Raw genomic sequence first — 13,293 nt, 5'->3', positions numbered from 1 at the left:
GCCGGGGGTAAGGGGCGAACAGACGAGTGACTGCTCATGGGTGTGGGGTCTCTTTTGGGGGTAATGAAATATTCTGGAACCAGATAGAGCTGACGGATTGCAACCCTATGGATGTACTACGCACACTGAATTGTGCACTTCAGAATGGTAAAGTGAAGGTGAAGTGAAAGTCACTCAGTGTGTCTGACCCTTTGCGACCTCATGAACTTAAACGGTCCATGGGATTCTCCAGGCCAGAATACTGGAGTGGGTAGCCCTTCCCTTCTCCAAGGGATCTCCCCAACCCAGGGATCGAACCCAGATCTCCCGCATTGCAGGTGGATTCTTTACCAGCTGAGCCACAAGGGAAGCAATGGTAAACTTCTGTTTCAGAATGGCAAACATCTTATGAATACCTAAAATTTTTTTTTAAAAAACCTTTAAAAATACTTTTAAAAAAATTTTGAAAGTAAAAGGAAGGCTGACCGAGTAATGAGAAGACTCTGCCCGTGGAAAGGGGGGTCTCACCTGGGTGATCTCTGCCTGGGCCCTGGGTGGCTCACGCAATGCACGTCAAACCCCATCCCTGCAGAGTTCCACCTCCCCAGAGGACCCCACACACGCACACTCCATCCAGTCCAAGCTACCCGCCAGGGGCCACTCACTGCCCGTCCTTGGTCCATTCCACCTGGGGTGTGGGGACCCCCGAGGTCCGGCACTCCAGCTCCACCCCTGCACCAGCCAGACCCACCACCTCCTGGGCAGCCTCGGCTCCAAGCACCGAAGGTGGAACTAGGGTTGAGAAAGGGTTGGGCGGGAGGCAGCGGTGAAAAAAACCTCAGCTCCTACAATCCCTGCCTGTCCCAGGGCCTTTGCCTGTGCAGGCCCCCTGCCTGCTCACCCTTCCCTTCTCCCACTCGGCCCTCATGGGAAGCTCCCCCAGACCCCTGGCCGAGCATCCCCGGCTCTGTGCATCCTCAGCGCCTGCACTGCTGTTTTGTATCACGTGGTTCCACAGCTGTGCCATGGGCCCCTCTGTGCCCCAGCTTCCAGCAGGCAGTACCCCCCACACACACACACGCCTGACAGGAGAGGGGCCGCAGGGCCAGAAACCCCTGAGAGCTGGGGGAGCTCCGCCTCACTCACTGAGCACGAGCAGATCGAAGTCCCTCTGGGCGGCCCCTGCCTGGTTCTCGGCTCGGCAGGAATAGAGGCCAGAGTCGCCCTCCTGGATCCTGGGAAAGTGGAGGGCCCGGGCTCCATCCAGGAGGCGGTGGCCACCCACGGCGGGGATCTGAGCAGAAGAGGCCCAAGGAAACTGGTGGAGGGAGGGTGGTTTGGCCACCCCCTAGTCCCCAGCGGCAGTGAGGAAACTGAGGCCCAGGTTCCAGTCGGTGACTGGAACCCAGAATGGTGCTGTGCCCTCTCCACCATGCAGCCCTCCAGGCTTCATCGTGGGGCCACAGTGAAGGGACCCCCGTGGCCCTGAGCCCCCAGTGCATCCCCAAAGACACCTGTCCCCTTGCCACATCTCCCAGCCACATCTGGTTACATGCAGGAACCCGTCCAGAAGGACTGCACCCTGTCCATATCCCACCCCGAGCCTGTCCACCCCTGGCGGACACCCACCTGCCTCCCGTTCTTGAGCCACGTGATCTCGGGGGCTGGGAAGCCACTGGCGTCACACTCCAGGGTCAGGGACTGCCCCGCCATGCCCGACACGTTGGCCCTGCGCCCGTCCTCCCGGAGGCTGGGGGGCACTTGGGAGAAGGAGAAGCAGAGGAGCTGCCCCTCCGCAGGCCAGCCGCGGCCAGGGACCCCGTTTGGGCCGTTCTTCCTGGCCTGGAGGGCGGTCCTGACTCCCCCCCCCTTCGCCAGCTTCTGGGCTTCCAGGACGCCCATTCCAGACCCTGGCCGTCAGGAGCCGTGTGGACCTGGGAGTGGCCACAGCGGCCTCAGCCTGGTCGAGCCCAGGAACGCCACTCGCTCTGACATCCAGCTCTCCAAGCTGCGGGAGCCACTGGTTCCATCCAGTTCTCCACCCAAACGGTTGTCATGGTCACCAAGGAGGGCGCCTAGGGGACCACCCTGCCCCCCAGCCATGGAGTCAAGAGTCTCTCTAGGTGGGGCCTGGGTATGTCTTTGAAACAAACTTCCCAGGCAAGTCATTACAGGGCAAGCGGGCGTGGCTGGTTGCGGGGAGGCGGAAGGTGGTTCCATTAGGAACCCAGTATTAAAACGGCTTCTCTCACCCGCTCTGTGACCCCAAGTTGAGGGAAGCGCTCCCCTCCCCCTGCACACAGCACCCTGGATGAGGGGGCCAGGTTCCAGGGAGACATGTGGGCCTTGGGAAGTGGGAATACGAGCCTCAGGTAGTTTCAGCACCTTTAGTGGGAGGTGGGCTTTGACCACTAGTGAGCATTCCAAAGGAGATTCAGTCCTGGCCCATTTTAAAGTCATTTATGGAATTCCGGGGTCTCCTTACACTGTCTCCGTGGGGGGTTCTCTGCATGAAGAAAGCACTCTCCCAACAACACCCTCAAGCCCTCCCTGACAGGCATGAGGGACAGAGAAGCAAGGGCCTGTATCCTCCGGGCAGTGCCCCCCAGGGTACCATCACCCCCCAGCTCTGGGGTCCCTACTCACCACGGACCACCAGCTTGGCTCTCCTGGACGCGGAGCCCGCCTCGTTGGTGGCCTGGCACTCATAGTCTCCGCCGTCAGAGGGAGAGACGGAGGCCAGGAACAGAGAGCCTTCGTCCAGCACCGCCAGGCCTGGCCGGCCACGCAGCGGCTCAGACGACGGGCCCTTCCGCCACGTGACCTGCGGCTTGGGCGTCCCTGGCAGGGCACCGGCTCGTCAGCACAAACACCCTGTCTCCTTCTCTGTCCACACCCGCACTGCCCGCCCCCCACCCGCCCAACCCGGGTGCAAACATCACTGACCCTCCAGGCAGGGGTCGCCTCAGATTCCTCCTGGTCCCCAGGCTGCAGGTGCCCCACACCCGGCCCCTCCGACCCAGGGCTGCACATCCACCCGGCCTCCCAGTGCCCCCAGAAGCCAGTTCCCTCTTCAGAGGACCCAACCTGCCTGGAACTGCACCCTCACAGGCACTCCCACCGCCCACCCCTACCCAGTGTCTTCCTTTGCCCGCCACCTACAGCTTTCTAGTATATATAAGATGCGCTTTCTTTTCATGCTATATATGGATTTTTTGGTCTACTGTCTGTCTTCCCGCACAAAGTCCAGGGTCTCTGCTTTGTGCCCAGTGGCAACCCCAGCCCCTGGCACCCAGTAGGTGCTACAGGAAAGAAACTAGCCCTCCATGCTCAGCCCTGGTCTCGTCCCCTTGGATCATCACATAAACGGTGGAGGCCCCGGCTCGGCCTGGCCTGATCTTCCTCTCTGAGGCATGAGGTGGGCACTGCTGGCCACACACCCCCGCCCCATGAGAGTCCCGATCCCCCAGAATACCCTTCTCCATCATCCCCCACGTTGCACTGTCCAGAGTCTGGCTCTGCCACCGGACTGTTGGCCCACAAGGCCTGGCGCACAGCGGGTATGGGATATAAACAGCCGGGGCACACAGTAGGTCCTCAGATCAGTGTTGAAGGCATGACCCAGTCTTCCAAGCAACACACGTACCCAGGAGGCGAGGTGCCCAGTGGTCACAGCCGGGCTCGGGTCTCGTGAGCCCCAGCTCTGCAGAGGCGCCAAGTGACTTCAGGACAAAAAGCAACCCTACTCACAGCCCTGCCCACTGGGCCCTCACCTCCCTTCCTGCCTCCACCAGCGCCCAGGAAGAAGGCAGCTTGCAGCACCTCCGTCACCCCCGTCGGGATCACAGTCATCGCCAAACACCGTCATCATGAACCGCCGCCACTTCCTTTGCCTATTCCCCTGGCAGCTCGGGGCTCTGCCTGCCTCACTTGCTCTCTTATCCTTGCTGTTGCAAGGAGGAGTGGGCCACCTCACTTAGGGGGAACGGGGAGGGGTGACACCAAGAGGTGGCACGTCCAGGTTCCCCTGGTGATCCAGTGGTTAAGAATCCACCTGCCAATGCAGGAGACACGGGTTCGATCCCCGCTCCGGGAAGATCGCACATGCCACGGAACAGCAAAGGCCCGTGCACCGCAACTACTGAGCCCACGTGTCAGGAGCCCGTGCTCCGAAACAAGAGAAGCCGCTGCAATGAGAAGCGCCCGCGCTGGGACTAGAGGGTAGCCCCTACTCGCTGCAACGAGAGAAAGCCGGCCTAGCAACAAAGACGCAGTGCAGCCAAAAATTAATAATTTTTAAAAAATGCAGCACATTCAAGGCATCCAGGGTTTCAGGAGGCCCTGCCTGAACAGCACCGACAAGTGCTGGGGACTCTGCCCGCTGGCCGTCTCAGAAACGGAGGGACCACGGCCACCCACGCTTTGTGATCTTCGGGCTACTTGTTTTCTCACAGGCTCCTCTGCCGTTTCCTCTGTGCCTGCCTAGAATGCTCGTCCAGGTGACCCACTGCCAGGGTCCCGCTCCCCAGGGTAGGGACACGTGTGTGAACACACAACACACAAGTACACCCCCACAAACACACACATGCCCCTCCCAGTGTCTCATCTTCTCCAGAAGACCCCAGCCCATCCTCCTCCCCTTACCCAGAGACCAGGACCTCGGAGCTGCTGGCCTGGCGGGGGATTGCGTTTTGAACACTGGAACTTTTTTTTTTTAATGCAAATGTCTAACCCCTAAACAAGCTCTGACCACTGAACTCCACCACTGCTCTGAATGAAGACTCCAGGGACTTGGGGCTGTTGCTGAAAATCACTCATCTCATCTCCACTCCCATTTTAAGGGGGTCGAGAGAGGACCAGTGATTGTCTCAAATCACCAGCAGGCTGGTGACCAGGCTCTTGGCCTCTGCAGCACCCCACAAGGAGGAGGCAGATGGTGCCACTCACTGCAGGGGACCAGAGCTCCCAGGGGACACAGCCGGGTGCTTAGGGCTTTCTCCTTTCGACATCAGAGCCCAAGGTCGCATGGCAGATGAACGCTAGTGCCCAACAGACAGTCACATGCTTGAAAGGGAGAAGGCCAAGGGCAGCTGGGCAGTCGGGGATGGAGGAGCAGGCAGTTTTAACGAAGGGGACTTGGATGATGCCGACCTGGCTGAAGTTAGGCCCAGAGGACGCCCTGGTTGACCAGAGATGATGCTGGTGTCGTGGGTGGCTGTGAAGCATCAGGGCAAGAGGCGGTGGTTGGTGGTCCCACGTCCCACGGCCCATTATTGTTGTTTAGTTGCTAAGTCGTATTTGACTCTTTGCAACCCCAAGGACTGTAGCCTGCCAGACACCTCTGTCCATGGGATTTTCCAGCAAGAATACAGGAGTGGGTTACCATTTCCTTCTCCAGGGGATCTTTCCGACCCAGGGATTGAACCTACATTTCCTGCATGCGTCTATATCAGGACTCCCTGTACAAGAGCGACCGAAAATTTTTTTTTTTTTTTTTTTTTTAGGCTCCAAAATCACTGCAGATGGTGATTGCAGCCATGAAATTAAAAGATGCTTGCTCCTTGGAAGAAAAGTTATGACAAACCTAGACAGCACATTAAAAAGCAGAGACATTACTTTGCCAACAAAGGTCCATCTAGTCAAAGCTATGGTTTTTCCAGTAGTCATGTATGGATGTGAGAGTTGGACTATAAAGGAAGCTAAGTGCCGAAGAATGGATGCTTTTGAACTGTGGTGTTGGAGAAGACTCTTGAGAGTCTCTTGGACTGCAAGGAGAGCCAACCAGTCCATCCTAAAGGAAACCAAGCCTGAATATTCATTGGAAGAACTGATGCTGAAGCTGAAATTCCAATTCTTTGGCCACTTAATGCAAAGAATCGACTCATTTGAAAAGACCCTGATGCTGGAAAAGATTGAAGGTGAGTGGAGAAGGGGACAACAGAAGTGGAGATGGTTGGATGGCATCACCGACTCAATGGACACGAGCTTGAGTCAACTCCGGGAGTTTGTGATGGACAGGGAGGCCTGGCGTGCTGCATGCAGTCCGTGGGGTCACAGAGAGTCAGACCCAACCGAGCAACTGAACTGAACTGAACTAACTGTGCGCGAGTTCAGTTCATCCCTTGCTGTTACCAGATACTAACACAAGGTGGCGGCCTGGTCAAGAGCGAGACGATGGTCCCTTCAGGTGGTCGGCGCCCAGGGCTCCAGTGTTTAGTCGCTCAGTGGTGAGTGCCTCTTTGCCACCCCATGGACTATAGCCCGCCAGGCTCCTCTGTCCATGGGATTCTCCAAGCAAGAATACTGGAGTGGGTTGCCATGCCCTCCTCCAGGGGATCTTCCTGACCCAGGGATCGAGCCTCTGTCTCCTGTCTCTCCAGCACTGCAGGTGGATTCTCCACCAGCTGAGCTACCGTGGAAGCCCATGGCTCCCGCCTGTCTCCTACCTGCCCACCCCTCGTCCCTTTCCAAAGACTTCTCCAGGCCCCGAGCAACAAGGAAGTGCAGTGCCAACTGGAATCCGCTTTCCTAGCTCCCGCCAGTCTTCCCGTAAGCTGACACTTGCCCCCCGAACACCCAGACGCCTCCTCTCCAAGAGAACACTGTCCACGTACAAAGGAGGCATTCAGGCCATCTTGGTCCAAAGCCAGAAGAAGCCACTTGGGCTGGCACCCACTGGGTGCCACCGGGAGGCTTCACGGACGGTGGAATCGCTCCACGCATTCAACACGTTTCCCCAAGCCCCTGCTGTGTGCCAGGCACGTGCTGGGACCTAGTACTCCTGCAGTCCACGGCAGCCCTCTGTGGAGGGGCAGGTGTGACCCCACTGGGCAGCTGAGAAAACGGAGGCTCAGAAAGGACATGTGACCTGCCCAGCACTGGGCAGTTGACCAGGGGTGGCGATCTTGACCCCACACGGTACTGTTGCCGGAAGAGGCCCCTCAAGGGACGGTCTGCCCAGAACCCTGTGGATCCATGCTCTGTGAGAAAGTCTGGGGCTGGGGGAGAGGCCGGAGCCACAAGCCCTGATCCCAGGACCCCGGGGCCTTCCTCAGCCCCAGTGTTACACCCCCTGGGCACAGAGGGACTCAGGGCTTAACAGGTACGGAGCTAGGGGTTGAAGCATATTAGGTCATCTTCCAGGTGTGTGACCTCAGGCAAGCTGCTTACCCGCTCGGAGCCTAAATTGCCCCTAATGACAAAGAGCTAATGCTAATACCCATCCTATAGGGTTGTGGATGGGATGAAGTGCCTGGCTTGGCAGGCAGAACTGGGGACCCCACAACTCTCCATACCCATGGGCACTGCCCACAGTGAGCGACCCAAGGCTCTGGAATGTGGGTGGGTTTTCTCCCCCGCCCGGCCCGCCCAGGGCCCAGCCTCACCTCTGGCAGGACATGGCAGGCTGGCATTCTCTCCTGCTATCCTCTCCAGTAGGCCGCTTGTCTCATCAGCCCCCCAGTGTGGTGGCTCTGGTGGGAGGTGATGTGGCCACACTCACACCCCAAAACCCAAAGCCTGGTGCCTCCCCCCACCAGGAGCCCAGGGCTTGGGTGGCGGGAGCATTCCCTTCAGAGCCTCAGCTGGAATAAGGGGCGCAAGCTCTGCACCCCAGCCCTCAGCCTCTGGGCCAGAGGCGTCAGCTCACCACCCACCCCCCCCCGCCCCAGGGTGGTCCATGGAACAGCCTCTAGGGCTACACATGACCACCCCGGGCTCAGGGGCTGAGCTCGGGCATCCGGCCCCTCCAGCAGCAGCTTTCTGTGTGTGTTTCAGATTCATCAGAGCAAACAGGCTAGCCCCAGGGATCCAGAACTTTCTATTCACCAGACACTTCACACGCATTCTCGCACTGACCCCTCACATATTATTAGACACATTTTATGGGGTCAGAGAATAAAAATGACTGGCCGATGGTTGTCCAGCTGGAAAGTGGGAGAAGCTGGCCCCAGGCCCAGGCATCTGCTCTTCAATCAGCAACCCCAGGGCGCCTGCAGCCCACCCTGAGGAAGGAACCCCGCCCCCGCAACCCAGGGCTGGTGAGAGCTGCCTGATGCGGCCTCAGGTCTGGGGGAAAGAAGCAGTCCAACAGCTCAGAAGCCCAGATAGCTGCAGGCGGCTGCAGAAGGTGGGGGGACCAGGGAGCTCTGGGGGTCGGGGGCCACTCACCCAGCACCCTGAGATCCAGCTCCCAGGCGTCTACCCCGGCGCTGCTGGATGCCTCGCAGCGGTATGTCCCGGCGTGGGAGGTTTGGATGGCCCCGAAGTGGACGGAGCCCTCGGGCCCCTCACCGCGCAGGGCCACCCCATCCTTGGACCAGGTCACCCGGGGCTCCGGGCTGCCCTCGGCCACACAGTTCAGGTCCACGGCTTCTCCCACTAGCACCTTCAGGACCCGCGGGCCCGGCTGCACCTGGGGGGGCACTGACAGGGCCACAGGGAGGGGGGTCAGGGCAGGGGCTCGGGGTGTGGGGGGGACGCAGAGCCCAGACCCACAGAGCAGGCCCAGCCTGCTCAAGACTCTCCGCATCCCTGGGCATCACCAACCCACAAGGGGGCAGGGGTGATCTGAGGCCGATCGTGCCTCGGTTTTCAGGAAATGATATTAGGACGCCTTGTGTGGACCCCTTCCCCTCCCATGCGTGAGTGCCATCACCCTTTCCCCTGAGCAACCGTCTCTCATCAAAGAATGGCTCCTCCTTGCTTGGCTTACTTCCCCACCCCGCCCAGCACCCACCCCCACTCCCGGGCTTGCCCCCAGCACCATGTGAGAATCACCAGCTTGGTGTGGGATGGGGACACCGAGGCCCGGGGGGCAGCAGGCATGAGCGGGAGGCTTCAGATCCTAGCCCTGCCCCTCGAGGTCACAGGACCCTACATTGGCCAGGGCCTCGGCTTCTCCTCACAAAGCTGCCCCGGGTGCAACAGGACAGCATCAGAGCGGCCAGCGTGGAGCCTGTTCCACAGTGGTGCTTAACACGCAGCGGCTTAGACCCACTCTCAGGGTTCCCAGCTCCCTCTTTTCCTTTCCCTGGGGGGGGGGGGTGGGGGCGGGGGAGATGATGGGTTTCATTTCTTCCACATTTTCTGTTTTCAAGTCGCTTTCCCATCCTCCATCCCACTTGGTCCCTCCCACGGGTGGGTGATGCCATGCCCATTTTGCAGATGAAGAAACTGAGGGTCAGAAAGGTTATGTGACTTGACCAGACTCATCCACTCCATACTGGCTAACAGGAGCTGGACCAGCCCCAAGCCTGGGTCTGGATGAGCTGGAATCCAAGTGGTTTCCATGCAGCCAGACTGGGTGAGCCCAGGAGAATTCTCAGAGACTTGGAAAAGTGTCCTGGGCCCTCAGGGGAAGTTGAGGACACCCACTCCCTTCCCAGCTTCAGAGGAGGATCCCGAAGATAAGACCATCCATGGGAGCTGGCCCCTGGGCAGAGATTGGCTCCCCTACCGCCAGCCCAGAGCCTCGTTTTCCAGGAGCAGGAGGGTGGACAGGGTGCCTACTACCCCCCTGAAAACACTAACAGTTTCCACTGTGCTGAGCACCTAAGTCATCAGTACCCTTACTGTGGGATAGGCGTTATTGCCTCTACTTTATAGACAGGAATGGACTTCCCCGATGGCTCAGATGGTAAAGCGTCTGCCTACAATGCAGGAGGCCCAGGTTCAATCCCTGGGTTGCCAAGATGCCCTAGAGAAGGAAATGGCAACCCACTCCAATATTCTTGCCTGGAAAATCCCATGGACAGAGGAGCCTGGTGGGCTACAGTCCACGGGGTTGCAAAGAGTCGGACATGACTGAGCGACTTCACTTTCTTACAGACAGGAATCCAAGGCTCAGAGAGGCCAAGCAGCTGGCCTAAGGTCACAGAGCCAGTCGGTGGCAGAGTCAGCATTCAAACCCGGCTCCGTTCATCCTCCTGCCCCTGCTTCCCTGTCTCTCTCCGGGGCTGTGCTATGCTTAGTCGCTCAGTCGTGTCTGACTCTGTGCGACCCCATGGACTGTAGCCCTCCAGGCTCCTCTGTCCCTGGGATTCTCCAGGCAAGAATACTGGTGTGGGTTGCCCCGCCATCCTCCAGAGGATCTTCCCAAACCAGGGATTGAACCCAGGTCTCCCGCACTGCAGGCGGGTTCTTTAACATCCGAACCACCTTCTCTCTCACACGCTCATGTAAACACACAGCAAAGCTTTGAGCCCCTCCCTCTCTGAACCTCAGTCTGTCCACCTGTAAAATGGGGAGTTAAGCCTAGAGCAGGGTTTGGCTCTTTCTGGGAAGGGCCAGAGAGTAAATATCTTAGGCTCTGCAGGCCAGATGGTCTCTGTCTCAGCTACTAACTTTGCCATTTCAGCGTGAAGAGAGCCACAGGCACTACATAACCGAACGTGTGTGGAGGCGTTCCAATGAAGCTTGTATTAATGGACACTGGAGAACTGGGTTTCATATAATTTTCATATGTCACATTATTTGCTTTTTCTCCCCCAATCATTAGAAAACGCAGACATCATTCTTCACTTGTGGGCCAAATGAGAACGGCGTGTAGGCGAGGAGCGGCTGAGGGCTGTGGTTGGTGGACCCGGGTCTCAGATGGCTCACTGGGACTCTTGGAGGGGACAGGCTCCCCGCCTCTTTGGTGGAGTGACTCCACTGGGTGGCTCCTGTGAATGGGACCTGGACCCCGCAGGTGAACGGCCACTCCTGGGCCCCCACCTGGGCTGGGACCCAGAATCCCCTCTGTGGGTCGCCCTCCCAGCCCCTAAGTCCCTGCCGCCTTGGGGTCCCACCCTCGGTTCTCAGGAGGGAGCTCTGAACAGCCTTGTCCGAGCTCAACCAAGGGGTACAGGAGACGGGAGGAATAGGGGTGGGGAGAAGGAGAGACAAGACTTGAAAAGACAGGAAATAAGGTAGATGGGGCACACACTGGGGGCCATGAAAAGGTGACGGAGCCTGGTGGGGGATGGGGAGAGACACCAAAAGGCCCGGGAGAGATGGGGGCAGGGGGCCACGTGGTGAGACGGAGGCTGCCAGCCCGGGCCCTACCTTGCACCCTGAGGATGTAGTACTGAGAAGCGGACCCGGCAGGGTTACTGGCTGTGCATTCGTAGAGGCCGCTGTCACTGACCTGGGTCTGAGCCAGACGCAGGGAGCCCGGCAGGAGGAGGTGATGCCTGAGGAAACGAGGGACACTGGTGAGACCCCAGCCAGCCCCACATCTGCTGGAAAGGTCTCATCACCCAACCAGTTGCCTCCTCCAGGAAGCCAGCCAGGACTGAGGCAGTATCCACCACCCACCCTTCACCACTCCCTTGCCCTGCTTCCAGTTCCCCAAACCACCAGGCCAAGGCCAGGTCCACTCCAACTGGTATAAGAGACAAAGAGCATTAGGCTAGGAGTCCGCTGGCTGGGTTTGACTTTGAACTCCAATTTTGAGCTGGGTAAAGCAAGTCCTCTTGGAGCCTCTGTTTTCTCATCTGTAAAATGGGTACATTAAGGAATGCTATGACTGGGGCTGGTGAACAGATTCCACGTGGGCTCAGTCCAAGGCCTGGCACCTGGTCGCCAGTCACTCCCCCTCTTCTAATGCACACACCTATCCCTCAACCCTGCCCTGAGACGCGGGGAGGAGGCCTCACTTGGAGGACCCCTGGCTTCCAGGGAGAAGCTGCAGGCCAGAGGCCCTCTGCATCTACGGGTCAGGTTCACCCAGACTCCGAAGCCTGTGCTTTTTGGTGTCCAGCTATCTGGCGCTGGGCTCTCGGGAGGAAGCTGTGAGGCTCCCCCATCACTGCCCTCCCCACTCCAGCCCACCTGCTAAAGTCACCCGGCCCCCATCCCACAGAGATCTGGGACCCTCAGCCAGGCTCCTGCAGCTGGACTAGACCCCAGGGGACCCCCGCAGACATGATATCACTGGCCCATATGTGCTGGCTCCGTGTAGCCCCTGCCCCCATAGAACTGGGAGGGCAGCTGCGGCCCCTGGCCCCGGCCAGCCCCGAGCGCTAGCAGCCAGCGTAGGGGTGGGAGACCCCCAAGGGCCAGTCCCTCCCCCGCCTGTGCTCATCAGGGTCCAGCTGGGCTCCAATCCCGGTCCCCACTCCCCTCTCAGCTAAATCTCAGATTCCTCCTATGCAAAACAGGGATGACAGTGGTCCCCCATTTACTAAGCAGCTGCAAGCGAAGTACTGGGCATACACTTATCCACCAGGTCGATATTGCTGGCAACTCACTCTCTGTGCAATCTCGGGCCACTAGCTTTGCCCTGCGGGTCCTGCGTCTCCCCATCTGTAAAGTGGGGTTGTAATCCCCCTGCCTAGTAACCCCCTCCTCTAGTTTGCCCTGAGCGTCCAGCAGGCACTTGGGGCAAGTTCTCTGAGGACAGCTGTGAGTGATACATGAGCTGGTGGTCTCTAGAGCCCAGGCACCGGGCTGGGGCCACAGGCTCCGACCCTGTTCTGCCACGTGCCTGCTGTGTGATGTTTGTTAAGTCACTCAACCTTTCTGTGCTTTGCTGTCTCCTTTGCAGGGCAGGGGGAAAAAAGACAAAAGCAGTGCTTCTTCCTCATGGGGTTGTCCAGAGGATGAAAGACCTAATGCACAGCATGGCGCCTGGAACAGTGTGAATGCGTGCTTAGTCGCCCAGTCCTGTCCCACTCTTTGTGACCCCATGGACTGCAGCCTGCCAGGCTCCTTTGTTCTTGGGATTTCCCAGCAAGAACACTGGAGTGGGTAGTCATTCCCTTCTCCAGGGGATCTTCCAGACCCAAGAAGAGGGACACACGCAACGAAGGTTACCATGGTGACGACAGTACATCCATTACAATACGCAACATAATTTTGCACTGTTTAAAACTCATACAAATGGCAAAGCGTATGTGTATGTGGGTCCAATTCGTTCACTTTTCGTCCTTTGTGCGACGTTACCACACTTGATTAATTAGTTCTCCCTTTGGTGTGCATTTAAACATCTAGATTTTTTTTCTTTCTTCCAACCCTGCTTTCCTTCCTTTGTTCTTTCTTTCGCCACCAGAGCCCTCTGCACACTGCTGTGTGTCCGCCACGCATAGGAGCTGGCCTCCTGGGCCATACCTAGGCTCACACACCATCAGCTCTCACAGAGGCCATCACTCCCTGCTGCAGGGCAGGGCTTCTTATCAGAATTTTCCAGCCACATGTGAAACATACACATTCCCAGGCCCCAGCCAGATTTGGGGGGTGGAGGCTGGAATCAGGGTTGTACCAAGACCCTCTGGGGTCCACCCCTTGGGAGCAATGCCCCAGGACACAAGGAAGTGCCCCTGCCCCCCAAAA

At 58.5% G+C, this 13,293-nt stretch overlaps 1 protein-coding gene across 1 annotated transcript in view; it reads right to left on the bottom strand.

Moving 5' to 3' along the window:
* Positions 1-13,293, bottom strand: part of HMCN2 (hemicentin 2) — a 174,230-nt gene that overhangs the window by 81,986 nt on the left and 78,951 nt on the right. Inside the window, 7 exon segments of the mRNA XM_052647785.1 lie at positions 645-771; positions 1,126-1,273; positions 1,609-1,739; positions 2,626-2,820; positions 7,365-7,451; positions 8,149-8,403; positions 11,026-11,153. Of these exon segments, the coding sequence (XP_052503745.1) occupies positions 645-771; positions 1,126-1,273; positions 1,609-1,739; positions 2,626-2,820; positions 7,365-7,451; positions 8,149-8,403; positions 11,026-11,153 (1,071 nt within the window).

This window comes from Budorcas taxicolor, chromosome 11, assembly GCF_023091745.1.
Source record: "Budorcas taxicolor isolate Tak-1 chromosome 11, Takin1.1, whole genome shotgun sequence".
NCBI classification, from domain to species: Eukaryota; Metazoa; Chordata; class Mammalia; order Artiodactyla; family Bovidae; genus Budorcas; species Budorcas taxicolor.
This window is presented reverse-complemented; position numbering and strand designations above follow the sequence as displayed.